The sequence below is a fragment of the Pipistrellus hanaki genome (assembly GCF_964339955.1).
Source record: "Pipistrellus hanaki genome assembly, chromosome: 8".
In the NCBI taxonomy this organism is placed as follows: Eukaryota; Metazoa; Chordata; class Mammalia; order Chiroptera; family Vespertilionidae; genus Pipistrellus; species Pipistrellus hanaki.
This window is the reverse complement of record NC_140510.1, coordinates 37,256,595-37,282,833: the sequence shown is the minus strand read 5'-3', so window position 1 is coordinate 37,282,833 and position 26,239 is coordinate 37,256,595. Positions and strand designations below refer to the sequence as shown.

At 38.8% G+C, this 26,239-nt stretch overlaps 1 protein-coding gene across 6 annotated transcripts in view; it reads left to right on the top strand.

Moving 5' to 3' along the window:
- The first annotated feature begins 422 nt into the window (after window positions 1–422).
- Window positions 423–26,239, top strand: part of RBMS1 (RNA binding motif single stranded interacting protein 1) — a 216,627-nt gene continuing 190,810 nt past the window's right edge. For 2 of the 6 annotated variants that reach the window (XM_084891554.1, XM_084891556.1), the window contains exon 1: window positions 425–962. In XM_084891554.1, coding sequence (XP_084747680.1) covers window positions 888–962 — 75 coding nt within the window. In that variant the 5' untranslated portion in view covers window positions 425–887. Of the gene's footprint in view, window positions 963–26,239 lie in introns of all 6 variants that reach the window. The other 4 variants (XM_084891550.1, XM_084891547.1, XM_084891552.1 and 1 more) reach the window with 4 other exon arrangements.

Here is a 26,239-nt window from a genome sequence, read left to right as displayed (position 1 = left end):
GGGGTGAACCGAACCCAGGTGTCCGGACTCCAGCCTTGCGGTTGGACACTAAATCATTTTTTTCCTTCCCTTGTGAAAAAATAAAGAAATCACTGGGCGGGAGGGAAGTGAGAGATATATCAGATTTCCTCCTCTTCCCTCTTACCTCCTCCCCTCCCCCTGGCGAAGCCAAAAAACTCGTGAGAGCAAACGAGGTGTCCACTCTACAGTTCTTAAGCGGGGGTCCCCCATTCCACCTCCAAGCCCCGACACAAAGCGCAGTCTGGGATCCCGGGGTTTCGGTGCGCGCCCAATCGCCGAGCCGGGGAGGGTCTGGGAGGGTCTGGGAGGTGAGGAGTGGTTGAAACTCAGCCCTCACCTCCCGCGGGTCCCGGCTTCCCGGCGCCCAGGCCCCGCCCCCGCCGCCCGCCCTTCCCCCCACGGCCGCCGCGCGCCGGCCCCTCTCCCCGCTCCCCATCGGCGCACCCACCCCAGATGCCGCCTGGCACCGATCGCAGCCGCCGCCGCCGCCGCACTTTCCGCTCCTATTGATCCCTTCCCGGCCCCGCTCCGCCCGCCCGCCCGCCCGCCCGCGCCGAGCGGCCAGCGCGCAGCCCGTGGCGGAGCCGGAGCAGCCGGGCTCCCGGAGGCAACTCCTTGGGAGCGCCCGGCCCGGGGTGCCCTCTGCGTCCTGCAGTGTCTTTCTACCTGGGAGGAGGAGAAGGAGGAGGAAGAGAAAGAGGAGGAGGAGGAGGAGGAGGAGGACCTCTCGTCCGGGCTGGGAGGTGGAGCAGCGGCAGCAGCAGCCGCCGCCGCCGCCGCCGCCGGAAAGGGAGAGGCAGGAGAGATCGAGACTTGGAAACCCCAAAGTGCCCGCGACCCTGCGCCGCAGGCTCCCTTCCAGCTTCATGGGCAAAGTGTGGAAACAGCAGATGTACCCTCAGTACGCCACCTACTACTACCCCCAGTATCTGCAGGCGAAGGTAAAGGGGCGCCGGGGTGGGGGCGCCGGGGGCGCGCGGCTCGGGCCCGGGAGGGAGGGGCGCGCGCCCGGCCCGCGGCGGCGGCGGAGTTGCGGGGAGGGAGGCTGCTAACTATAGCGCCGGCCTGGGCGGCGGCCGCCGGGGGAGCGGGTGCGGGATCGAGTTACAGAAAGCCGCGGGGGGAGAGACTAGACAGGAAAGAGCCGCCAGCTCCTTTCTGGCCTCGGAGGAGGGAGGGTCGCGGGGCCCGAGCGGCGCCCCTTTGCCGAGCCCCTTGGCCGAGCCTCTCGCCGAGCTTGGCTGCGGCGCTGCCGACGCCTGGAGCCCGCGGTGGGACCCGCTGGCTGGCGGTGCGGCTTTCCGACCCCCTCCCTCCCCTCGGCCCCGCCCTGCGATCATAACTCTTGGCTTCCCCTGGAGTGCCTCGGAGCCCCCCACCCCGCTTCCCGGAGACGCCCCTTCGTCTCCCGCGCGCGCGGGAGCGATTCCTGGGGCCGGAGCCGGAGGTGGGGGGACGGGACGTTTGCCTCCCGTCTGCGGCCCCAGCGCCCGCCCTCGCCTGCCTTGATCTTTGTGCGGTGTGGCACTTCACCTGGTTACTGATTCCCACTTTTACGCTGGTGTTTTGGGTAGGAAAGTGGCCAAAGTCCACGCAGCGTTCATTGATGTCCCTTTGAATCTTTTCCCAAAGAGAAAGGTAGCTTTTGCTTAGGAGGGACAATGGGCAGATTTCAGGGCAGAGAGAGAAGTGACTTTGTGTTTAGTTCAGAAAAATACTACCTTGTGTGTTTACCACAGATCTATTTCCAATGGTGCTTTCTCAAAAGTGGCCTTGGCATATTCTTAGGCAACCCAGCCGATGACGTGTAGCCAGCCCTACACATTGCTACTGGCTTTCTAGGGACCCTAGGTGCTTGGTTAATGAGCCTACCTTAATTTTACAATAATTGGATGTCCCTGAACTCATATATATATCCATATCCACGAGGAGTGAGGATTTCACTACTTTGGAAGCTTCTCCCACAGTTTGGGAAGGTGGAAGGTGGATGCACCAGCCTTCTTCCACAGCAATTAGCATCTCCTGTCAGGACTCCAGGAGCCTTCGAGATCACAAAAGAATCAAACGTGGATGCAGCGCCTGAACTTTCTTTGGGAGGTTGTAATCACGACCTGCTTGCGGCAGAGGGCATTTCTGGCCTGGTGCAAAGAGTCTCTGATTCAACCCCGATAAGCTGTCCTTTCTTACAGTGCGGGTGGTCCATGTTGTGCACTTACAACCGTATTTGTCCAAAAGGACACTTGTCAGCATAGAGACCGGACGTTTTCTAGCCCTCAAGGGCTTCATTCTCAACTCCCACCCCCATTCCTACTTTACTTTGGGGCACCAGAAAGCAGCGACAGGGTAGCAGCAAGGATGGCCATTATTCATTTCTGTGTGGTCCCCATAAATTTGTTTTCAGGGGCCGGAGGGAGATGCATTTGTGTGTGTGTTGTGTGTGTGTGTGTGTGTGTGAGAGAGAGAGAGAGAGCTACATTGTAAATATGAGTTGTTCAAAGAAATTTTGAGGTGTAATCAATGCACTACCTTTTAGACAGCATATATGTTTAATGCACTTGTTTAAATTATGCAGTATTGGGTCGCCAAAGAACAGCCTAGTCAACACTTAACTATATGAATAATAAATACATACACTCAGGTAAAGGAAAAAGGCCTTGTTTCTACAGGCACATTCACCTTAGTAATTTTTATCTACCATTAGTAAGTTTGAAACCAAGTGCGTAGCATTTAATATAGCTAATGCAATACCATTTGGCTCTTTTTGCCCCGTAAATAATTGAAGAGAGAGACAAACGGCAAGAGCCTGCTCTGGTAATTAGGGTCGGATCCCAGAAAGCTTTAGGGCCCATTTTCTGAAAGTGTGCTTCCTGCATAAAGCATTTAATATTGATTTGTGTTACAGTAAATGACATTCTCAAAACATATCTTGCGGTTGCTACTATGAAATCTGAAATGCTATTACTCTGAATCTCTTTGTTTCCAGGGAAGGACATATATACTCACTTGACCTATATAAATGGTATTAAAATTTGATAATTAAATATAAATTCCCTATTGTAAAGTATCTTGATTATTTCAGAAAGGGGCATCTCCTAAAATGTAAAGTGACTAATCAGATTTTAGATAATCACATTTCGGACACATAGTCCTTTTTTTTCTTCCTTACATATCTGCTGGTAACATGGTAGTACAAGTAAATGAGAGAGAGAGAGAGAGAGAGAGAGAGAGAGAGAGAGAGAGAGAGAGAGAGAGAGAGAGACTTATTTTGATTTTTAGTTTTAAAACAAGTGTTGCCAAGAGTTAACAAACTCACTTGGAATCTGTTGTCTATAGTGATGATCCTTGCCTGTGGGTGCAGTTTGACCTTCCTGAAGTATGGGATAGAAAACATCACTGTTTATGTACAGTGATATGTTTACTAGTCAGAGTTGTTTTGAAACTTCTGGTTGGAAGCTGTATCAAAAACTGAGGAATGGCATGGTTATTTTACGCAGTGGTGTCTGCCATAAACATCGATCACAAGCTGGATTTGATTGTTTTAAACTGAGGAAGAACAAATGGGTGGGATTTCTTTTCATCGGAATAGATACCAATTAACATGGCCCTTGAAAATGAGTTTTGTTATCATCCTTTTAAAAATTCACACTTGTCAAATTATTTTTCTTGTGTTAATCATTTCATCAGAGTCTATTTTGGAAAACTTATTTAGTAATTTTCCCCATAAAAATTCTATTGGCTACTTGTACATTTTATTAGCAAACAACAACAACAACAAATCTATGGAGTTGTATGACAGTATGTGACCATATTGGTATACTTTGCTCTTGGACAGAAAGAGGAAATTATTGGAAAATAACATGGTTGCATTAAACATAAAGTACATTTGAGGAGGCTTTGGAAGGGAAGGATATGAGTGGAAATGAGATTGTGAAATTTTCATAATTGCTTAGTGTAGAGCAACATAGATTTCAAGTAACCTGATTTTACACGCTTGTTGTGTTTTTTGCCTCTCTGTCAGGATGGTCTTATCACAGCAGGTGCTCTTTGTCACCTGACACATTCATTCTAAGATGCAGTTTGATATACCTTCTCATATAAGCACATCTTGTTCTAAAGGGTTTTCTGAATTATATTAAATGACATATGCTAGATTATGAAAAATTAAATTTGGTATCCACTTTGAAACTACACAGATAATTCAGTGTATTTTTCTAAAGATATGTATTAAATGTTTTTATACAATGGATATATTAATTTCACTTATTGTAGAAAGCAACCCTTCAATCGCAGTCTACTTATTTCAAATATATTACAACTTACCTTATTACCATTGGATGCATGCAAATATTTATGGGAATTGAAGCACTTATTCTGTCTTTTGAAGAAAGGGAAGTACAAAATGTTAGTTATTTGATGTAGCTACTTTTTGTGCTAGCTAAAAGCAATTTGACAAATTTTGTGATCTTTATTTATAGTTATCAAAATGTTTCTATAAAATATATCATAATGAAAGCTTGGTTTTTAAGTTTTATGTATACAGCAGTATACATAAAACTTTCTATGCTAAAAAAAAAAAAGTTTGTTTTAGAGCCATTTGGTATAAGTGTATGCCAAAGAACATACCTGAACTGAGATTCAAAATCTGGAAAATAATATGTAATATAATTTAGGATTCTATTAATGAAGGCCACTAGAACAAAACAGTTTTTGTGAGTTGAATTTCTGGGTGCATTCACATTTTGCTGAATTCCTTTACTTCTACTTAGTTGTAGCCAAATGAATATTGTATCAATTTGTTTCTCCAGGAATTTGGGGTCATGATTTGATACATAGAACTACTGAGCATTTTAAGGTGGTTGGAGGTAGAGAAGTAGGATCTTAAGACTTGGAGGGCTTTGTGTCTTAAGAAGTAACCACATTTCTGAGGTAAAGTTTGCTTAAATGTATCACTACAGTAATGTCATATTTTACACAATGAATACACCTTATTTCCTTAGATGAGTGGGGCATTGTGGCTATCTGGAAGTGGTGGGAGAATCAAGGTCATGGAAATGTTAAAATTATAACTCAGTATTATAGCACCCTCCCCCTTGGATAGCTATTGCTTTTGAATTTCCCATAATGCCTATCATTTCTTTATATTTTGGGAGCCAAATTTTAATCTACTAGTAGGGAACAGGAAAAGAGAAGTGAAGAGAAGTAGGAAAGTATTCAGTCATGTAGTATCAGTATAACTAAATATACCTTACATATTTGGCAATCTTGGCTTTGAATTTAAATTCAGATATGGGCAATTTCCATGTATTACACTTTTAAGAAAAAAAAAAATCAAAACTTTACTGATTTATTGCTCAGACTTTGTATTTTGCTTACTGGTTTATTGTAACTGTAAAATTAACCCAGAATACTTAATGAGTATAGAAATTTTAAGTTATGGGTCTACCTAAAGACAAAGGGATCTCTTTTTTTCTTTTCCTTTGACTCAGGAGAGAGTTGCCAGGAAAGAAAAAATTTCCCCCCTCTCTATATCTGCTTAAGGACCAAATATCTTCTGAGGAAGCTCTAGAATAAAAGGATAAGAGCTTAGTGAAAATGACATGGACACTTAAATATAGTTCATTGTTTTTAAAGATGAAAAATTTCTTGTCTAGTTTGTTTGATATTGGATGCTCAGTTCACAAAAGTTTATTTTTCCAAACATGGTCTTGCAATTCCTTTGTTAGTCTCTCTTCAAAGGGTGTCAACACCTCCCTAGTTTCTTGCTTCATTCACAGAACAGTAGGTGCTAAATAAATGCTTGTTAGTAACGATTATTATTCAGAGTAAGTACCTGCAAAATTTTTCTAGAATAGCAAAATAATCATATTCCAAAATCTACAAGTATAATAAATCCATCCTAATTTTTTAAATGAAATCTCAATATAGTTAGATTTGTGTTGTATTTTGTTCCTATAATAAAACTTGCAAATGTTTTATGAATCGAGTAAGATCCCTAAAATGAATCACAAATCATTTGGTCAATGCTTCATTTATGGAATCAAAAGTGCCTTTTTATTCAATCTTTATTAAAAAGTAAGGTGTCAGAGAAAAATCTCATAGTGTTATGTTGAGGGTGGGAAATGCTATATATGATGAATTGGTGACAGCCTGTCTCTGCCTTCACTCACTGGCCCCAACCAACACAATTCAAACTTTTTTCTGCTCAATTTTCAAGAAAAGCCCCCTGTTTCCAGGATATTTCAGACTAGGTCAAGACAAAACAAAACATTTATTCATTTAATGGATAATATCGAAAATATAAACTGTCCTTGTGGTGTTCAGAATTATAGTTATCTCTCAGTTACTGAGTTGCATAACCCTAAACGTGACATTCAGCCTTCTCGCTTTTTAATATAGGACTAGTGGGAACATGCCAAGGTGCTCTTCTATTCAGTGTAACTAGCCTATTTTAAAGAAAATGTAGTGTGATATGCCAGGGATTTAAATGCAGTGCCATAATATTTGGCATAAAATCAAATCATATAGCCCAGACCAGTATCTCTCAGTGGTTAGAGTGTCCTCCCGCAGACCACAAGGTCAAGGGCATGTACCTGGGTTGCAGGTTCTATCCTGGCCCTGATAGGGTCCTTGTAAGAGGCAACCAATTGATGTGTCTCTCACACATTGTCTCTCACACATCTGTTTTCATTCCATTTTCTCTCAAAATCAGTGGGAGGAATATCCTCAGGTGAGGATTAACAAAAAAAAAAAGAACATTGTAAAAAATAAAAATAAAAAATCAATCCACATAGTATTCAAGATTGAACTTTGGACTTGGGGATTTCAAGTGGAATAATTTTAAATGTTCTGGCTTCCGCTGTTCATTTTAGTGAATAAATAATAAAACCTGGTGGCACTCGGCTGTGCCTCCATAGACTCAGCACTTGGATGATAACAGACGTTTACCACTAGTTCGGTCAGATGACACAAGGCAAAATGTCTTAGAAGCCATGTGTGAACACACACAAATTTGAGTGCATACGGAAATTCGATAACAAAACTAAACATTTCTTACTCAGTTGGACATGAGGGGAGAAGGATGAAGGAGACGATGACAGCTAAGCCAAGAACAAACTGAGATTGTCTCCCATAACCAAATTCCTTATTTTTCCTTGGTGCATCTAGTTCCTTAGCATAATTATATGAATATTTTCATTTTTCAGACAAGCCACCGAAAAATAAGTGTGTCACAGATGAAGAGGAAAAGAGAGACAAAAAGGAGAGGGTGAAGATAAACATCCTAGACTTCGTAGGATGTATAAAACTGAACATTGTCCTTCTCCATACTTTGTCTTTTGGCTAATTCTTAAATGAATGCATTTATCATTGTAGAGGGCGGAGAACAGCCTTCTGGTTGATGAATATGAAACCTGGATTCTAAAAGAGAGTTTAGCGGCTCATATGAACAGCTAACTTGCTTATATATCTGGTACTGTAAGCACAGAACTCGATGTCCGGTGGATGGTTTCCTACATTGGCTGTAACATTTGTATTCTGGAATTAGGTTGAGTTGTAAGCTGGTCGCTTGCTGGGAAATGACTGAGGTTTATGAAGAGCTACCATACCAATCGATCATGTTTCCTGAGTGACCCCGGAGCACAGTTCTCTGCCCTTGCCGTTGGGAAAGGTGAGGGAATATAGGATTTGGCCGCTGCTCTCCAGCATCGCACCATCTGCCAGGGAAGACAGAATAGGCACAGTCAGAAATAAGCAAAGAATACTTCCAGAGCAGTTCACCCACGGGGTCTTAGTGACAGAGGAGGCACCGAGGTTTACATATGTGGGATTAAAAACAGTGGCATGCACTTTGTGAGAAAAAAGTAAAATGCTAATTAAAGCTACAATAAACCTGTGACTTTTAGAAAGAGGTAGTGCTTTAGATGAATGAATGAAAATGTTTTGAATTGATAATCAGCATTGTTTTGTATTTATTCTGCTTCATAATCCTCTTTATGAGTATTTAGAGTTTTAAAGAATAACATTTTTAGTACTTTATGTTAACTTTTCCTCCTCAGATTTTCCTTCTTAATTACCTTATTTTACATTATTATTTTTCCATTCTTAAAAATTTAATATATTTTTATTGATTTCAAAGAGGGAGGGAGAGGGAGAGGTAGAAATAACAACGATGGCAAAGAATCATTGATTGGCTGCCTCCTGCAGGCCCCCTACTGGGATGGAGCCTATAACCAGGGCATGTGCCCCTGATCAGAATCTAATAGGGGACCCTTCAGTCCACAGGCCAAAGCTCTATCCACTGAGCCAACCAGCCAGGGCTATTTTTCCAGTTTTATGGTTATAAATGTGCATAGGCCAACTTGTTAGGGTTGTGACAGTCTGAGAATATAATCTTAAATGATGACATAATGGTTATCCAGAAATGTTACTTTTGATTTTTTTTTAATAAATCTTTATTGTTCATATTATTACAAATGTTCCTCATTCCCCCCCACCCCCCATCGCTCCCCTCCACCAGGTTCCCACCCCACCCTCTGCCCTTTCCCCACCCCCCATTGTCCTCATCCATAGGTGCACAGTTTATGTTCAGTCTCTTCCCACACCCCCCCTCTCCTTTTCCCCGAGAATCGTCAGTCCACTCCCCTTCCGTACCTCTGATTCAATTATATTCACCAATTAATATTGTTCATCAGATTTTTTTTTAATTCCCTTGGTTTTTATTTTATTTTTTTTACCAGTTTTTATTTTTTATTTTTTTATTTTTTTAAATATATTTGATTTTTTTTGCTCCCCTCCCTCCCATACATACTACTTTTGATTTTTAAAACCATTTTGAAAAGATGTGTTTTTTTTCCTCTCTTAATTTGTTACCCTTGTTCATGACAAAGGGAAAAAAATAAGTTTGGAGTTTTGTTATGTTGCTGATTAGATCACTGTGTGCCTGCAATCTACATATTGATAATGTGTCTAGTGTGAGCGGGGGTTTATTAGAAAATAACAGATTTTTTTATTATTTCCCCATCTTTCGTGGACATACTAGTAGCTATTTATTATCTTTATTTGGTTATCATCTAGCTCTAATTCTTTTAAATTGAGCTGCTATTCCCCTGTGAGAGAAACACATCTATTGGTTGCCTCCTGCACATACTGTGACCAGGACCCAGGCCAGGGAGAAGCCTATAACCAAGGTATGGGTCCTTAATTGGAATTCGATCCTGGGACCCTTTGGTCCACAGGCCGATGCTCTATCCACTGAGCAAAACCATGTTTAACACTTTTTATTTTTTAATATATTTTATTGATTTTTTACAGAGAGGAAGGAAGAGGGATAGAGAGCTAGAAACATCGATGAGAGAGAATCATCGACCAGCTGCCTCTTGCACACCCCCTATTGGGGATGTGCCCGCAACCAGGGTACATGCCCTTGACCGGAATTGAACCTGGGACCTTTCAGTCCGCAGGCCTATCCATTGAGCCAAACCGGTTTCAGACATGTGTAACACTTTTTAAACATGGTGGTTTTGAGAGCTGCAGTTGGAAGTCTGTTTCTACTATTGGAGAACCTTTTTTACCTTTAGAATAACAGGGAAATAGTTTCATAGTTTATAAAACAAAGTCTCATAAAATATTTGTTTAAAAGAAATAGTAGATCTTCCTAGCAATTTGTAATACCTTTGTCTTCTCAACAGCAATTTGGATTTATCACCAACAGGCTTTTGACTAATGCATACATTTGTAAAAAGAAAAAAATTGCCAGTTTTTATTTTCAGGTCATTAACTGAAATAGCCTCTCTGAGTCGCCTATGCCTCCCTCCTCCCACCTCCTCACCCTTCCTTTACTCCCCCCCCCCCCAAAAAAAAAGCACAGCTTTGATTAATTTCATTGTTTTAAAAATGGAAGTCTTAAGAAAAAAGGTTCCTAATCCCAGTCTCTTTGTAGCTTTCATTCCACTTGATCACTTGCATACTTTTATTAAACAACTACAACACGGAAAGATTTGGCTACCAGAGAAAGCGTTAGAGCAGAAATCCTAAAGCTGGATAGATGGTATTTTTCTGGGGCTCTATATGACTTAAGGATGGGGCAAACCTTATTTACAAGTGAGTTGTGTTTACTACAGGTTTGATTCCAAAAAGTTCACTTGTCAGTTATCTAGAACTTGAAATTAATTTCCTATATTTCATATATAAGAGCCCACAAAGTGTTTCCTCTCTCTCTTTTCCTCTCTCCCCTCACTCCTTCGTTCTTCTCCCTTCTCCCCACTCATATCAATTACTCTTCCTGCACACTTAGATTAGTGCCACTCTGGGCGTACATCCACAGGTGTAGGTGCCCGTCATGGATCTGCCAGGGCAATTGTCACATATAAGCTGCTCATTCTGCATTAGCCTGAATTAGGGACCAAGTGTGCGCCTGACTTATTTTGCTAATGAACTCTTTACTACCTCTTAATGCTACAGTTTATGATTAAGAATTTCCTAACAACAACTGCCTCTTTGAATTTGATTTTCTTCCTGATTCCTTATCCAATTTTATGTGGGAATTTTAAATAAAAATGTTATTGGTTAGTGTACCTTGTGGTAAAAAAGCGCAGACAAAATGTAATGCTTTGAATAAAAGAGAACATAATTAGCATAATAGGAAGTATTTTGAAGATAAATGTATGTATCTAATGAGATTGGAATGTAAATAGCTCATAGTGAAATGGTAAGACATTTCCATTTTTTCTTCACCCATACTTTACCAGTATTCATAACCACTTTTTCTGTTTCTTGAATATTTCACAAAAACTATGTTTTAATCTAAAAATAATCACAAAAGTATCGTGTGTTTTTAATTTGTAAAAGACTAAAAAAAAATGTTTCTTGGTAATGTTCCTTAGATTTACATTTTAATAGCAGAGATATTAAATGTTGATTGTCTTTTAAAGAATAGATGATAACTTAATATAAAAGCAAGATTTAAAATGATAGTGGGTTATTATCCAGTGTTCTTTTCCACCCCTCCGTCTCTACCACAAAATTCAGATTCATGTTTCAGCAGGACAGGATGTTCCTCAGTGCACATCCTTTGAGCCTTCAAAATTTGATTTGACTGTGTGGTCTGAGGAGAGCTTGTTCAGATAAGTACATTGTGATAGTAATCTGTGTCTGGGCCTAATGAACATCTGCTTTCCAGGGCGCCACCGCAGTACCTTTTTTTGTTTCTTTTTCCTTCGTCTTTTTTATTTAAATCTTGTTTAAACCCTGCAAATAGGGCTGTTTTCAATATGCAAATGATCCTATCCTCCTATTCCCCCCCCCCCCACGTGCCCCAGTTTTTTTTTTTTTTTTTTTTTTTTGGCAGGGGATGGGGGTGGGGGAAGGCCAGATATTTAAAATATGAATAGGTTGGGAATTTAAAAGGAGTCTGTCTACAGGAAGCAAGCCCACAGCTCTAGTTCTACTATTGATAACTCAGACATTATACTAAAATCATCTAGTTAAGGTCACGTAGTTGGAAATACCTGGCCAATGTAATTAAATTCAACAAACTGGGCTGGCATTGTGTTAGGCACGGGGAAGTGCAAATATGTAAATAAGACGTGATTTGTGCCATCATGGAGCACAATGGAATATTTTTATTGACTTGTTTCTTCGTTTAAAATTTTTATTGAGGTGGAACACACAGTTCAGTGCACACACTTTAAATAAGTGGATATACTCATATAATCGTCATCCAGGTCTTTCTAGAACAATTCTAGCAACCAAGAAAACACCCTCACACCCCATCTCAGTTTGTACTCCCTGAAAATAACCATCAGTCTTACTGTTAGCTTCGTAGATTGATTTCACCTACTCTTGTACCTCATGAAAAGCAAGTCCTATAATATTCCTCCTTTTGTGTCTGGCCTCTTTAGTGCATCATTATTGGTTTGATTCGTCCATGTTGTTATGTGCAGAAGATGTTGATTCTTTCTTTAGATGCTATGTGATATTCTATCACAGAATAGATCACAATTTATTTCTTTATTAATGAGTATTTGGATTTTTTAAAATTTTGACTATAATGTGTAAAATTGCTATAATTATTTGTGTTCACATCATTTGGTCACCATGTCCACTTACTTATAATAGAAGAACTGTCAGGTAGGTTATGAAGCTGGTATGATATGTATATGTTCAGCTTTTGTAGATATTACCATGCAGAGCATGAGGAATCTAATTACTCTACAAGTCCCTCACACTTGGTATTGTCAGTCCTTTTTAGTGTAGGCCTTCTGGTGGGTAGTAGCTCATAATGTATTTTCCTAATGATTAATGATGTTAAACACTTTTTCATAAATTTATTGGGCAAATGGCTATTCTCTGTTGTGAAGTATCTTTCAAGATTTTGCTTTTTAAAAATTAACACCTTTATTGACTATAATTCACATAGCTTACAGCTTAACCTTTTGTTCACTCTTTATATTGGACTAGAGGCCCAGTGCACGAAATTCGTGCATGGGGTGTGTGTGTCCCTCAGCCCAGCCTGCACTCTCTCCAATCTGAGGGATGTCCGACTGCCTGTTTAGGCCCGGACCCAGTAGTCCCCAACTGCCCTCCCCTGAAGGGCTGGTCCCCCCTAACTGTTCTCCCCTGCAGGCTTGGGTCCCCACAACTGCCCTTTCTTGCAGGCCTGGTTGCCCCCAACTTCCCTCCTCTACCAGCCTGGTCACCCCCAACTGCTCTGCCCTGAAGGCTTGATATCCCTCAACTGCCCTCCCTTTAGGCCTGGTCCCTCCCTGCTGCCCTCTCCTGCTGGCCTGATTGCCCACAACTGCCCTCCCTTGCCGGCTTGGTCTCTCCCAACTGCTCTCCCCTACTGGCCATCTTGTGGTGACCATCTTGTGTCCACATGGGGGCAGCCATCTTGTGTGTTGGAGTGATGGTCAATTTGCATATTACTCTTTTAAAATTGGTTTATAGGTTTTCAAATATAGTCTGGATACAAATTCTTCATTAGATACATGTATCAGAATATCTTCCAATTTTTAGTTTTTCCCTTCACTGTCTGATTAGTGTCTTTCAATGAATAGAAGTTCTTAATTTTAATGAAGTACAGTATAACTATCTCTTATGACCATTGCTTTTTGTATATGTTTTAAGAAAACTTTGTTTACTTTAAGTTCATGAAGATATATCCTTATATTTTCTTTATCTTTTACATTTAGGTCTGCAATCCATTTCTAATTAATTTTTGTGTTTGATGTAGATAGAGTCATGATTTGTCCTACCCTCCCCCAATATGAATATCTAATTGATCCAGCAACATTTATTGAAAAGACATTTTCATTTTCTCCTTTGAATTTCAGTGTCATTTTTGCTATAAATCAGGTGACAACATTTGGATCTTTCTTTTTCTGCACTCTCTGTTTTGTTCCGTATGTATATTTGTGTCAACACTACATGGTTTGAATTTTTTTTCAAATTACATGCAGTAAATTAAATATATATTCTTCCAAGTAGTTGTCACTATTCTAGGTCCTTTGCATGTCTTTGTAAATTTTGAAATCAATTTATCAATTTCCATTTAAAAACTGATAGGATTATTATTATTGGAATGGCATTAAATCCATACAGCAATTTTGATATTATCCAAATTAAGTATATATCTCTTATTTATTTTGGAATTTTCCACTCTTAAGTAATTCATAATAAAACACATGGATATATTATTGTTTTAAGTGCTCATTTCCTAAATATATCCAATAATTGCTTCAAGATCTGTAGTGTGATAATTGTCATAGAGTTTGTTAAGAAAATAATTCTTTAGAGGAGGTAAAGAGACTATTATCAGAGATAAAATTTTTTTTTTTTTTTTTAAAGTAGCTTACTAAGTAAAATTTACCCTTTTAGAACAGATGGCATTCTTTCTGGTTTTACTTGAATGCATCTTGAAATATGACTCGTTCTCCTTTATACTCTTCATCCTCTTTTTGAGGATTTATTTGATGTTGTGACATCTCATCACCCTGTCTTATATATTTACAAACATACTAATAAATTTAAAATTAGTTGTATTTGGAGAGTTTTCTGGCATCCCTTGTGATTTTTTTTTTTAATATGCCCTGAATATTGTGAAAAAACAAAGCCTGGGAAAGCTGCGTAGATACAGACTTCTAAGCAATAGAACATGCTGCTCTGTGGGCTTCAGCTCCTTCAAACTTTTCCTTAGATGTTCTAAAAATCATACATATATATATATATATATATATATATATATATATATATATATATATATAATGCTTTAAGGTTTTAAAGCTTTGATTATTGCTGTATTCAGCCAGCCAAACACAACTACATAGAACTTTCAAAGCTTATTAGTTCTGGCTGGGTTAGCTTAGGTTGTGCAGGAGGTTGAATAGACGACTTCTGAAGTTCCTTTCAACTCTAAGTTTTAGGATTCTGGGAATTTATAACATCCAAGAATCACCGAATGTTAGAACTGGAAGGAACTTTAAGATAATCTGGTTCAAGCTACTCATTTTGCATGTGAGGAAAGCTCCCCAAAGTGAAGAAACCAGAGTGGAGCTCTAGAGAGGCAGAGCATTGGGAGGAGTGGCAGGAGGGCCAGAAATGGGAAGGGTGGAGGCCTGACCACACACAGCTAGTCAGCGCAGTGACCTGAAGAGGAAGGAAGAAGGGAGGCCACACACAGCTTTAGCAGTCATTCCAGGAAATTTTATCTCAGAGGCTGAACTGGGGTGGAATACGGCCAGCGTCACCAGCTGGTGTCCGGTCAGGAATCGGTAGAGGTCACTCTGTGTGAGCTCACCCCAGCAGGTAGGACTGGCCAGACACCTGCATTTCCTTCCACCAGTAGGCACTTCTCCTGGTTTGCCAGAACAGTGTTCAGAGCTGAGTCTGCTTTGTTCTAATGTCTTCAGCATTTCAGATTATAGTTGGGCCCTGCTCATCCTCCATGGCTTCCAGTCTGTCCATGGTCTTGTTTTTCTTCTGGTTCCTTCTTTTATCACATTCCTGAGGGTCTTTGTTTTTATAGCCCTGGGTCTGGGGCCAAAACTCTATCACGGTTTTTTTTGTTTGTTTGTTTTGTTTTGTTTTTAGCATGCCTGGAGCTTTCCCACACTGGCTGGATAGACTTCAGACTACTTCATTCTTGTAACTTTCTTTATCCTTCCATCACCACCTGCTGTAACCTGTTAGAGACTCTCTGATTAAACACCTTTTTGTTTGTTGAAGCCACCTTCTCGCTCACCACTCAGATGGGAACCATCTTCTAAGACCAAGCACTCCATGCTAGTCTCTAGTATCTCTTGTTTTTTCATGAGACATTGAAACACAGTTGAAGCCTTTGGGTACTCATCATCTCACCGTACAGTTATGCATCAGGACCTTCGTTTTTGGTCAGGTTTTTGCAGAGCCTCGGGAAAACAAAATGTACGGTAGGAGTGTCAAGGAGCCCAGGTGTCACTTGCACATAGCTTTTCCCTTATGCAGTTAGGGGTCATACACTCTTAAGTGCACTGAAAATAGCGTGCCTGGCTATATGTTACTCACTAGGGAGATCGAATACAGGACAAACTGAGCCCAACTATAATCTGAAATGCTGAAGACATTAGAACAAAGCAGACTCAGCTCTGAACACTCTACCAAGCAAATGAAACAGGATGCTTTCTCACAGTTTGCAAAGAGATTCGCCAGAGAAAATGCCTCCTTTCATTCATTTACATGTTCCAAAGATTATTATTACAGGTCACTAAGCCTTTGACAGAAAGTATAATCTAAAGTTAAGTCATCGGGAACCATGGCTTATTAAAGGTTAATTAGATATTAAGGAAAATAGTTTGTGAAATGATTTCTTAAGTCAGTTGGAAAGGATTAGTTTATTTTGTTATATTTGATTTACACCCAACTTCTTAGGAATGATTGAATAAATGTACAATGGTAACTGGCTCTGTGTGTATGTGTGTGTGTGTGTGTGTGTGTGTTTCCCTCACTGTCTCAAGAATCCTCTGCACTGATTAGTTCAGACCTTTAGTTTTTCCTCCTGTAAGTGTAACTGTGAACTTTGGAAGTTGTGGGCTGTATGGAAGGAAGTGACAGAAAGGGCTGTGGGTGATTGAAAATCATGTTAGGGCCCCTATGTGATCTGTAAGGAAACCGACTTCTTTGTCGCCATTATTAGTTGACACATGCTATAGGCAACGTTTCCAGTGTGGTGCTACGTTGAAAGACTGAGAGAGGCATGCCTTTTTAGACATTTTAGGGTGCCTTTTTACAGAGCATTTGATTACTTGAGCTGGAAAGTTCTCTCAGGTGGGGTCCTGTGAATCATCTTAAACAACTGATGATCCAAAACTTTTAGATGTTAATATTTGTGGGTAAATTACTCTCCTAAAACACAGCAACAGCCTTGTATTAGGATTTCCTGTATTTATTTAAGATTCAACAGTGAAAGATGGGCATGCTTGACACCTTAGAAGTCGTGTGCATTATTAGTCTAAGTTAAAAAGGTATTCAGGGTGACATAAGGTCTAAAAGGAAGCTAGGGTTTAAATAAGCACATGAATAATCATTATCCCAAGAAATGGAATTTCTGATCCAGGCCGACTTCCTAAACTACAAACTTCTGGTTTTAGAACCTTTAATCTAACCTCCCCAACATACTATGAATCTGTTGAGCACAGTTTACCCACATTTTAAGAATATGCAGGCAAATTGAGGGAGCCATATCAAATTCTGTATTGGTTATATGCTCACTCTTAGGCATAAAATTCCGTTTTTAGGATGTTTAAAAAATGGAGACACGAGAGTTTACTAATTTGATTTTTCCTTTTCTTATTATACTTAGACTTTCACTTAGTGACATTTCATTTAGACTAAACATTTCATTTATTAAACTGTGTAATAAATTTACATTATAATCTAATATAATTTACCTGTTGGGGAAAAGACTGAAAAAGATATTGGGGGTGGGGAGAGAAGCATCCATGAAGTTGTATGTATATTTAGTAACAGTTTAATTAATTTTTGTTAACAGTAATTTGTATGCCTGTGGTCTCCTTTATAAGAATATAAGATTCTCAAGAAATGTATCTTGTTCATTTTTGTGCCTATTATAATGCTTAATAGGTACTCAATACATGTTTATTAAACTGAATTAATATCTTCTGCATTCTTTTTTAAAAATATTTTATTGATTTTTTTTTACAGAGAGGAAGAGAGAGGGATAGAGAATTAGAAACATCGATGAGAGACACATCGATCAGCTGCCTCTTGCATACCCCCTACTGGGGATGTGCCCGCAACCAAGGTACATGCCCTTGACCGGAATCGAACCCGGGACCTTTCAGTCCGCAGGCTGATGCTCTATCCACTGAGCCAAACTGGTTTCGGCTATATCTTCTGTATTCTAACATGATAAAGAGAAATATGAAGCCATATGTTTTTAGAAATGAATGCTTCTGCTTAAAATACATACATGAGCCCAGCTGATGTGGCTCAGTGGTTGAGTGTCAACCCATGAACCAGGAGGTCACAGTTCCATTCCTGGTCTGGGAACATGCCTGGGTTGTGGGCTGGATCCCCACTAGGGGTGTGCAGGAGGCAGCCCACCCATGATTCTCTCTCATCATTGATGTTTCTATCTCTCTTTCCCTCTCCCTTCCTCTGTCTGAAATGAATAAAGACATATTTCTGAAAAATATATACATGATTTGGATAAAAATGGGCTAAATTACCTAAATAATTTTCTTAATATCTGGCTTTACATTTAGACTCCCGAGTTCATGTCTGACAGGCTATTAGTGCTGTTAGGCTAGTTTGTCATTTTCATATAAGCATCTTATGATGTACAAAACCAAAATATTTGATTACTGTCTTAAGTTAAATACAGTAAATAGAATTGTGCAGAAATGGGGGCCCATTAAAATGAACATTTCTACTCTATTGGTGTAACTTTTTGAATATCATCTGGATGGGACATTATTATTGAAAAGCAATTAACCTTTTTAAAAAGGCTACATTTCTAGGAACTATGTTCCTTTGGATTAGCTGGAGTTCTCTAAGGGCCTAGGTCTGTACGTATCTGAAAACATACGTGATTATATTTGTCTGAGTTTGAACAGGAAACATATTTAATATACTTAAATTTGGTATTTAGGGAACGTTTAATAAATAAGAATATTTACAAATGTGTTGGCAGGACTTAGGAAACCAAGAAGGGATAATGACATATTCTGAGGCCCTGAAGTAGGGTCTAGGGCTAGGGGTGGGGACAGTGGCAAGAACCTAGAGGGGTGTAACCTGCTTTGTAAAGAGGGCTGCCTGAGCGGAGCTTGGCCTTTAGCTGAGGACCAAGGTCAATCCATGTTGAGCAGAGATTTTTGACTTTCCTCCTATCTTGGAATCTCCTGCCAGTGCCTCCAATTGGAGCCTATGGGAAGCTAAAGGGAGGAAGATCCCTTTGATGCAAAGCATTATGGGTCAGCTTCTCAGGGCACAGAATAGGGTGGAGAGGGAGGACAGGCAGACAGAGGTATGGGGCTCAGTGAATATTGGTTGAAAAAATTAAGAGCTGCTTCCTACTTAATAGTTTTGTTTTGTTTAAACAACAGTGGTACTTACTGCCTTCTTAAAATTCTGCATTATTATTTGAATGAACTAAATAGTGTTTACTGAGGACCTGCTAAAGTGTTTTTGGGAGGCCTGTTGCTATAGATATTAGATAACTTTGTAAGAAAATGAGCTGGTACTGGAGCTGCATCTCCCTTTACATAATACATAGATACTGAAAACAACTAATCAAATGTTGACGTTAAATATTTTGAGGTGGCATAAAGTAATCCAAAGCAACACCTCATTTCAAGTAAAATTCGGAAGCATGCTCTATAGAGCAACCCTTTAGTGCAGTTCTGTCTGGCAGAACTTACTGCAATGATGGAAATGGTCTACATCTGCAGTCTGATGTGGTGGCCACTGGTCCCATGGGGGCTATTAAACATTTGAAATTTGACTATTGCAACTGAGGAATTGAATTTAAAAATTTTACCTACATATGGCCAGTGGCTGTCATATTGGACAGTGCAGCTATGGTTAATTAATAAGTAAATATATGCTCCCTGATTTAATCTTGTATGAAATCCTTGGTGGAGTAAGAATTTGGATCTTCCATTTTCAGATTGCTAGCTTACATATATAGGTATGCTAGCTTACATATATAGGTATGCAGCAAATACTGGTGACCAGAATGTAAAGAAAAATCCAAAGCAACTCAGATGAATCAGGTTCTAAGGCTAGGCTAATGAAACTAAAGTAAAGGATACAGGAACCTTTTATGTTATACTAGAGGCCCGGTGCACGAAATTTGTGAACTGGTGGTGGTGGTGGGGTGTCCCTCAGCCCAGCCTATGCCCTCTTACAATCCAGGACCCTTTGGGGGGTGTCTGCCTGCTCGCTCTTACTGCTCTGCTTGCTGCTCCTTAGTCCTGCTGCAGCGGCAGGAGGGGCTCCCACCACTGCCACTGTGTTCGCCAGCCATGAGCCCGGTGTCTGGCTGAGTGGCTGCTCCCCCTGTGGGAGTTCACTGACCACCAGGGGCAGCTCCTGCATTGAGTGCCTGCCCCCTGGTGGTCAGTGTGCATCATAGTGATTGGTCATTCTGGTCATTCTGCTATAATAGTTACTTAAGCATATATATATATATATATATATATATATATATATATACACACACACACACACACACACACACACACATTATATGTACATATATACATATATACATATATTTATATTAAAAAGCCTACTTCAATAAAAAAAAACAATACATTTATTTCTTTGATGTAGTTATTCTGGATATTTGATCCTTAATTACCACACTAGTTGTTTTATGCATAATCAGTTGGTTACAAAGAAGATATTAAAAGAATGAAGACAGGAAATCTAATGTACACAGCTAGACAAAAATATATATCTGGCAATATATTAAAGGCATATATATTTTCTCTTCAAGATTTTGATATTTAGTGACTTTGTTTTATATTTTTTATTTTCTTAGCTTTATTGTATATGTATGTATCATAGTTATTCAGTTTTATGAAAAAATCTGAGACTTCTCTTGGCCTTTTTCATAATGCTGTTTCTTCCTATTAGTTGTCTTCAAAAATCTGTGTTAAGTTCAGAATCAGATAAAAACAAAACAAAACACTCACTTGGAATTCATAATTATTCCATAAAGACAGACAAATTATCATATCATAACTATGACATATTACTTGTAACGCAACTGAAAATACTTTTCGGGGCAGTAAGTTCATATTTGTTTTCTGATTATTTTTATTCTAGTCAAGTCTACTTTTTGCCTACCCTTTTCACATTGTGCTTTATTTTATCTGTATGTAATAGGACATAAAAGTTACATATGAGACTGTGCCTTTTATTTATTTATTTTAAATATATGTTTTATTATTTTTTACAGAGAGGAAGGGAGAGGGATAGAGAATTATAATGAGAGAGAAACATTGATCAGCCCCCTCCTGCATATCCCTTACTAAGAATGTGCCCGCAACCAAAGTACATGCCCTTTATTGGAATCCAACCTGGGACCCTCGAGTCTGCAGGCTGATGCTCTATCCACTGAGCCAAACCAGTTAGTGCAAGACTGTACCTTTTAGAAGGAACAAGTTCTAAGTTCATTTTGACAGATATTTAAAATGGCTTCAGTACAAATTCAAGAATGTTTTTTGTTTGTTTTGTATATTGTGATAAATATACAAAACTTAGAATGTACTATTTGAAATATTTTTAAGTGTACAGTTTTGTGGCATTAGTCCTTTCATATTGTTGAACACCTCATGAACATTTATTATCTCTTTATATTGAGAGGTGATGTTTTCAGTTTTGTGGAATTTTTTTTCTCTTCCAAGAACGACAAAATCATCCATAAATTCTTATTCATACCAGTAAAGCATTATCTGCTAAAATCCTATAAGTGGCATTTTAAAGTGGTATTAAACAAGCTATTGTAAGGGATAGGAAATACAAACAGGACTTGTTGAAATAACTTTTTAAATGAAAGATGGCACTTTAGATAGAAAGATGCAGTTATTTTTCTTCTTTGCATTTCACTTTTGAAGGAATTTTGTCAAAGCCCAACCAAAGCTATAGGACAATGATATGGTCTGATGAAGGAAGGCTGTGGTTACAGTGTATGGGATATGCCACACTTTGTGACTCATTTTCCTTGAATGTATTTTTCAAGTTTGTATATTTTATCCAGACTTAAGCTTTCTTTCTTTTGTTCATTTAATTGAGTTCTTGAGATACTAACACAACGTTGGAATTTTAACTTACTTTTATGTGTGCTAAAACATATAATTAACTCATAGTTTTGTGAAAATAATAAGATAAAACCAGCTTTCTTCCACAACATGAGTTCCTTCTGCTTACCTGTTGCCATAGTAACCAGGTAAACACCAATAAAACCAATTGGGCATCAAAAAAGTTTCTCACATAATTTGTGTTGAAAAGACATAGGATCTTTTAAAGCATAATCTTATCTGGGTAGCGGAAGGAAAGATTCAAGTAATGGAAGAGAGAAGCCAGACTTTATTTGAAATAGAGAGAGAGTTGAAGGGGTAGGAGTCTGTATTGCTGAGAAAAGCATTTTCAAAGCAGACTGTTCTGGTATTTTATACCAATTACGTGCAGCGATTGCTTTGAATAAATTTTGCCATCCTGCTGAGATTTCCTTTTTACAAATCCTGGAGCAATTATACGATGGAAGTCTGGAATGTATAAACAATGTCCATTGAACAGTAAATGAGCCTCCCACTTATAGAACTCTCAGTCCGAGTGTACGACCTTCTATTGGGTGTTTCTCTGCCTCTTTCCTCCTCCATCATCGCACAGAGACCATGTCTACTTCAAGTGTACAAACACATACATTTTTGCCTAGAAATACTTTTAAATGATTATTCCCATCGAATTAACAAAACCTCTCTGTTGCTCTCACATTATAATCGATATTCTTACTAACTTGTTCAGTAGAGCAATTGATTATATATTATGTATTTCCAACCCTTAACACACCAGATTACCTTTATCTATAGACCTGGAAACAAAACACTGCACGAAGTCAGTGTTAATGGGGGGGAAATGACACCCTTAGAACATAGCATTAGACAGTTACCAAATGTCAATTTGTTTTATGTGACAAAGCAGTCTGCATTCCCCATGACAAACAACATAGAAAATCTGAAAGAGAAGTCAACTGTCACTTGGCGTTAACTATAAAAAGCCTAAACTCCATTATTTTGCTGAACTTACAAGCCTTATACAATGTTTACAATAAGATTTGGAGAGTTGCCTAGCATTGGAATATATACAATTAAACAACACAGTTGAACGGCCCTTTTATGTCAGCACTGCTAAAAGACGGCCATTATACTCACATGATAGTCATTCTTGGAACTCTTAGCATAAACAGGAATAGAGAACATTCATTTGTAATTCTATCTAAGTGCATGCAGGGTTTTTTAAAATTTTATTTTATTCTATTCACATAAACCCCCATGGAAACTAAAGATAACAATAATAAAAGGATCACTGAATGAGAATTATTTCTTTGACTGTCAAAGAATGTAATACTTCTATTTTTGTTAGCAACTGAGCCTAAGCACTCAGCTCTTTGGACTTTTATGTAAACTTATGTAAATAAGGGAGATTGTGTTTAAATTTATTACAAAGTGAATTTTATTTGTTTGGAAATTAACTTTACGCTAGAAATTAACACAAAATGCACTTCCTGGTTTCCTCTGTCAGACATTTACTTAAAATAACAAATACAAAGAGACAACAGAATGTCATAGATTAAAATGAAACCAAACACAGACCACGTTTTAAGTCCACATCCATGTTTTGTTGAAGTTAGATTAGGCCAATTTAATAGAAATAGGCAAGAAGGGTTGAAACTTTGGCCTTGACGGCAACAATAAGAGGGAAAGATACACAACTGAAGCAAGTACTTCTTTTTGCTAAGTGGGAATATTTAAGAGATTGATTTATAGTGATATGCTTAAGTAATATAAACATATATTTTAATACATATTTTGGGTTTTCCTACAGTAATTTTTTACCTGTAGTTTCCCAGAGATGTTTGGCTTTATAATTCTGAAAACTACTGCACAGCAACACCAAAATAAGGCATAGCTATATTGCATGACAATACAAAAAGGAAGATTTGAGCTCAATTTATGTCTCTGGAGCCAGTGGCTCCATCTGTTTTTGCCTCGGTTTTCTAGTCTGTTGTCTAAAATTTGGAAATTGGTTAATCACATTTCTGGAGAGGTTTGAGCTGCTTGACAGAAAGTTGACCTGTTATATAACAACAACCAAGACTCTCAACTTGACTTAAGAAGGGTTTGCAGCATGGTATTTGAATGACTGTTAGAGTACCTCAAAAAATTAAAGGTTATTTGAAATCTGATTTCTAAGATGAAATGTTTGCTTCCCCCTAACTCTGGCATGAAACTTGTAGTTTAAAGTCTTTATTTTCCTCCTTTCCTTTCTCTAATAAAGACTTATAATCAGAATATATGAAAGTTTATGTCAAGTTAGACCAAAGGATTTTCTAAACATGGTTTTGTCCCTACATTTGGAAATAAGGGAAAGACTTTCAGAGCATTAGTCAGTTGGCTGAGGTCAACTAAATGGTCCAAATCTCTTTTAATGAACCAATGAATCAATCATCTGTGAGTGTTCCTTGGCCATTTTTGGACCTATTTCTGTATTTAAGACTTGAGGGTGATGTGATCCACACACATTTGTGAAGTACTACTGGCTTTTTGTTTGTTTCAAAAAATACGTATTTCAAATGTTTCTTCTATTCTTATTTTTCCATAATTTGAGAAATAAGTTTGGTAACCATTTTGTAAGCTTTAAATATATCTCCTTCAAATTAATATTTTTCCAGACCAAAGAATCCTGATTTTAAAATACTCTCATGGAACTATCTCTGCTCTTTGTATCAGTTTAGTTGTTCTCTGTTTTGCTGGTTTGGAAGGGCAATAGTGACCTCGTAGTAGAGCAACTTAGATGCACTTGAATTTTGTACATAGTAAGATTAGTTGTTGCCGAAACCGGTTTGGCTCAGTGGATAGAGTGTCGGCCTGCGGACTTAGAGGTCCCAGGTTCGATTCCCGTCAAGGGCATGTACATTGGTTGTGGGCACATCCCCAGTAGGGGGTGTGCAGGAGGCAGCTGGTTGATGATTCTCTCTCATGGATGTTTCTAACTCTCTATTCCTCTCCCTTCCTCTCTGTAAAAAATCAATAAAATACATTTAAAAAATTTAAAAAAAAATTAGTTTTTTTTTTTTTTAAACTTTATTTCCATTAAATAACTCTCTATGCCCACTATTTATTATTCTGTTGGGCTCTAGTTCCTGTTGGGCTGCTTCCTTTCAGATAGTCCAAAGTGACTCCCAGACATTGTTCCTTTTTATAACTGATAGTTTAATGGGCTGTGTTAGGCTAACTTTAATGGATGTAGAGGCTAATTTGTCACCTTTGGATCCATTTCCCCACAGCTCAACCTTATCAACTCAGTGTGATTAAAGAGTAGAGTGTTCCACATAGATGTGGGTGTTTTAATGTGTACCTCTTCTTTCAAATGCCACCAAATGTTAAACTAAACCAGACATGAGTCCAAGAGAGACCATTTTGGGAGCTTAAAAGAATTATGTCATGATTCCTTTGTGGGTTTCTTGTTAAATTTCCTTCCATAATAATGTTCTTGGCACAGATATTCTTAATTCGGCATATGGAGGGTTCAAAGGTCCTAAGACATATCCCCACTATTGGAGAGAGTACAGTACAACAAGGGGAAACAGTGAATAATCAATAGCCATTGGCAACCCCAGATGTGAGCCATGAATGGTATGTGGGGAATGGTCTACAGAAAACTGGAGAAATAAACCTCACTTCTGTCCGGGGAGATCAGAAAAGCTCTGGATGGGACAGCATTTGCGCTCATCCTTGAAAGAAAGATAATGATTGATGGGAGGTGTTGGTGGCAGAACAGCCTTGCATTTGGGGTGGACTAGAGGAGCAGTGCGGTTACATCCTGGCAGAGCCACGAAGGAAGACCAGGCAAGAGGAATGTTCTTACATTATCCTTTGGTCAGTGGGGGACCTTTAAAAGTTTTAAGCTGAGGAATGACAACAGTTCAGAGAGATTTACCCAGGATGCACATGAAGAATGAGGTGAGGGGGAACTCTAAACATAAAGAGATTTTTCTTTTAAAAATATATTTTATTGATTTTTTTACAGAGAGGAAGAGAGAGGGATAGAGAGTTAGAAACATCAATGAGAGAGAATCATCGGTCAGCTTCCTCTTGCATACCCCCTACTGGGGATGTGCCCGCAACCAAGGTATGTGCCCTTGACCGGAATCGAACTCGGGACCTTTCAGTCCGAAGGCCGACACTCTATCCACTGAGCCAAACCGGTTTCACCGAGATTTTTCTTGTATATACTTTAAAGTGGATTCTTTGGGAACCTTGTCCCAGAATTCTTGAACATCCCCCTCCCCAAGCTGAGATATTGTCTATATTCTTTTAAACAAAATTAGTGTTAAACAACTCTTTCACTAGTGATCATAAAAATGTTCTAAGTACAAAATCAGATGTGCCTATGATGTGTATGAAAGCGATCTAATCAAAGGGATTCTACTTTTTTTTCATTAATTGTTTGAGTTTGGAATCCTGCATTGTAAAACTCAAACAATATGTAAATCCATCTAGCAAACTGTAGGAATTTCCTGGCAGATATAGCTATGATTTAATTACAATTCTTAATAGCAAGGTAAGCTGTTATTAACATTAATGACAAAAATAATAATGATTACAGCTAACATTTATTGAATATTTACTGTGTGCCAGGAAGGCATTGTTCCAAGGAGTTGATATGTATACAAATCACTATTGTTAAAATACACATAGCTTTAAGTATGAATGTTGCTTAAGTTAGAGTAAACAATAGTAAAAGTGACAAGAACAACAAATTGATGTGCTCGAGAAATAGGATAAATTTAATCTAGAAATATTGTCTCTTTTTATATAATGAAGAAAATATGTAGTAGGCATTGTGGGAAATGAATAATGTCACTGTTTTATACTGACAAGTCTGTAATATAGTTCATTAACATGCTAGAGAGTAAAAATAAATTGGGTGT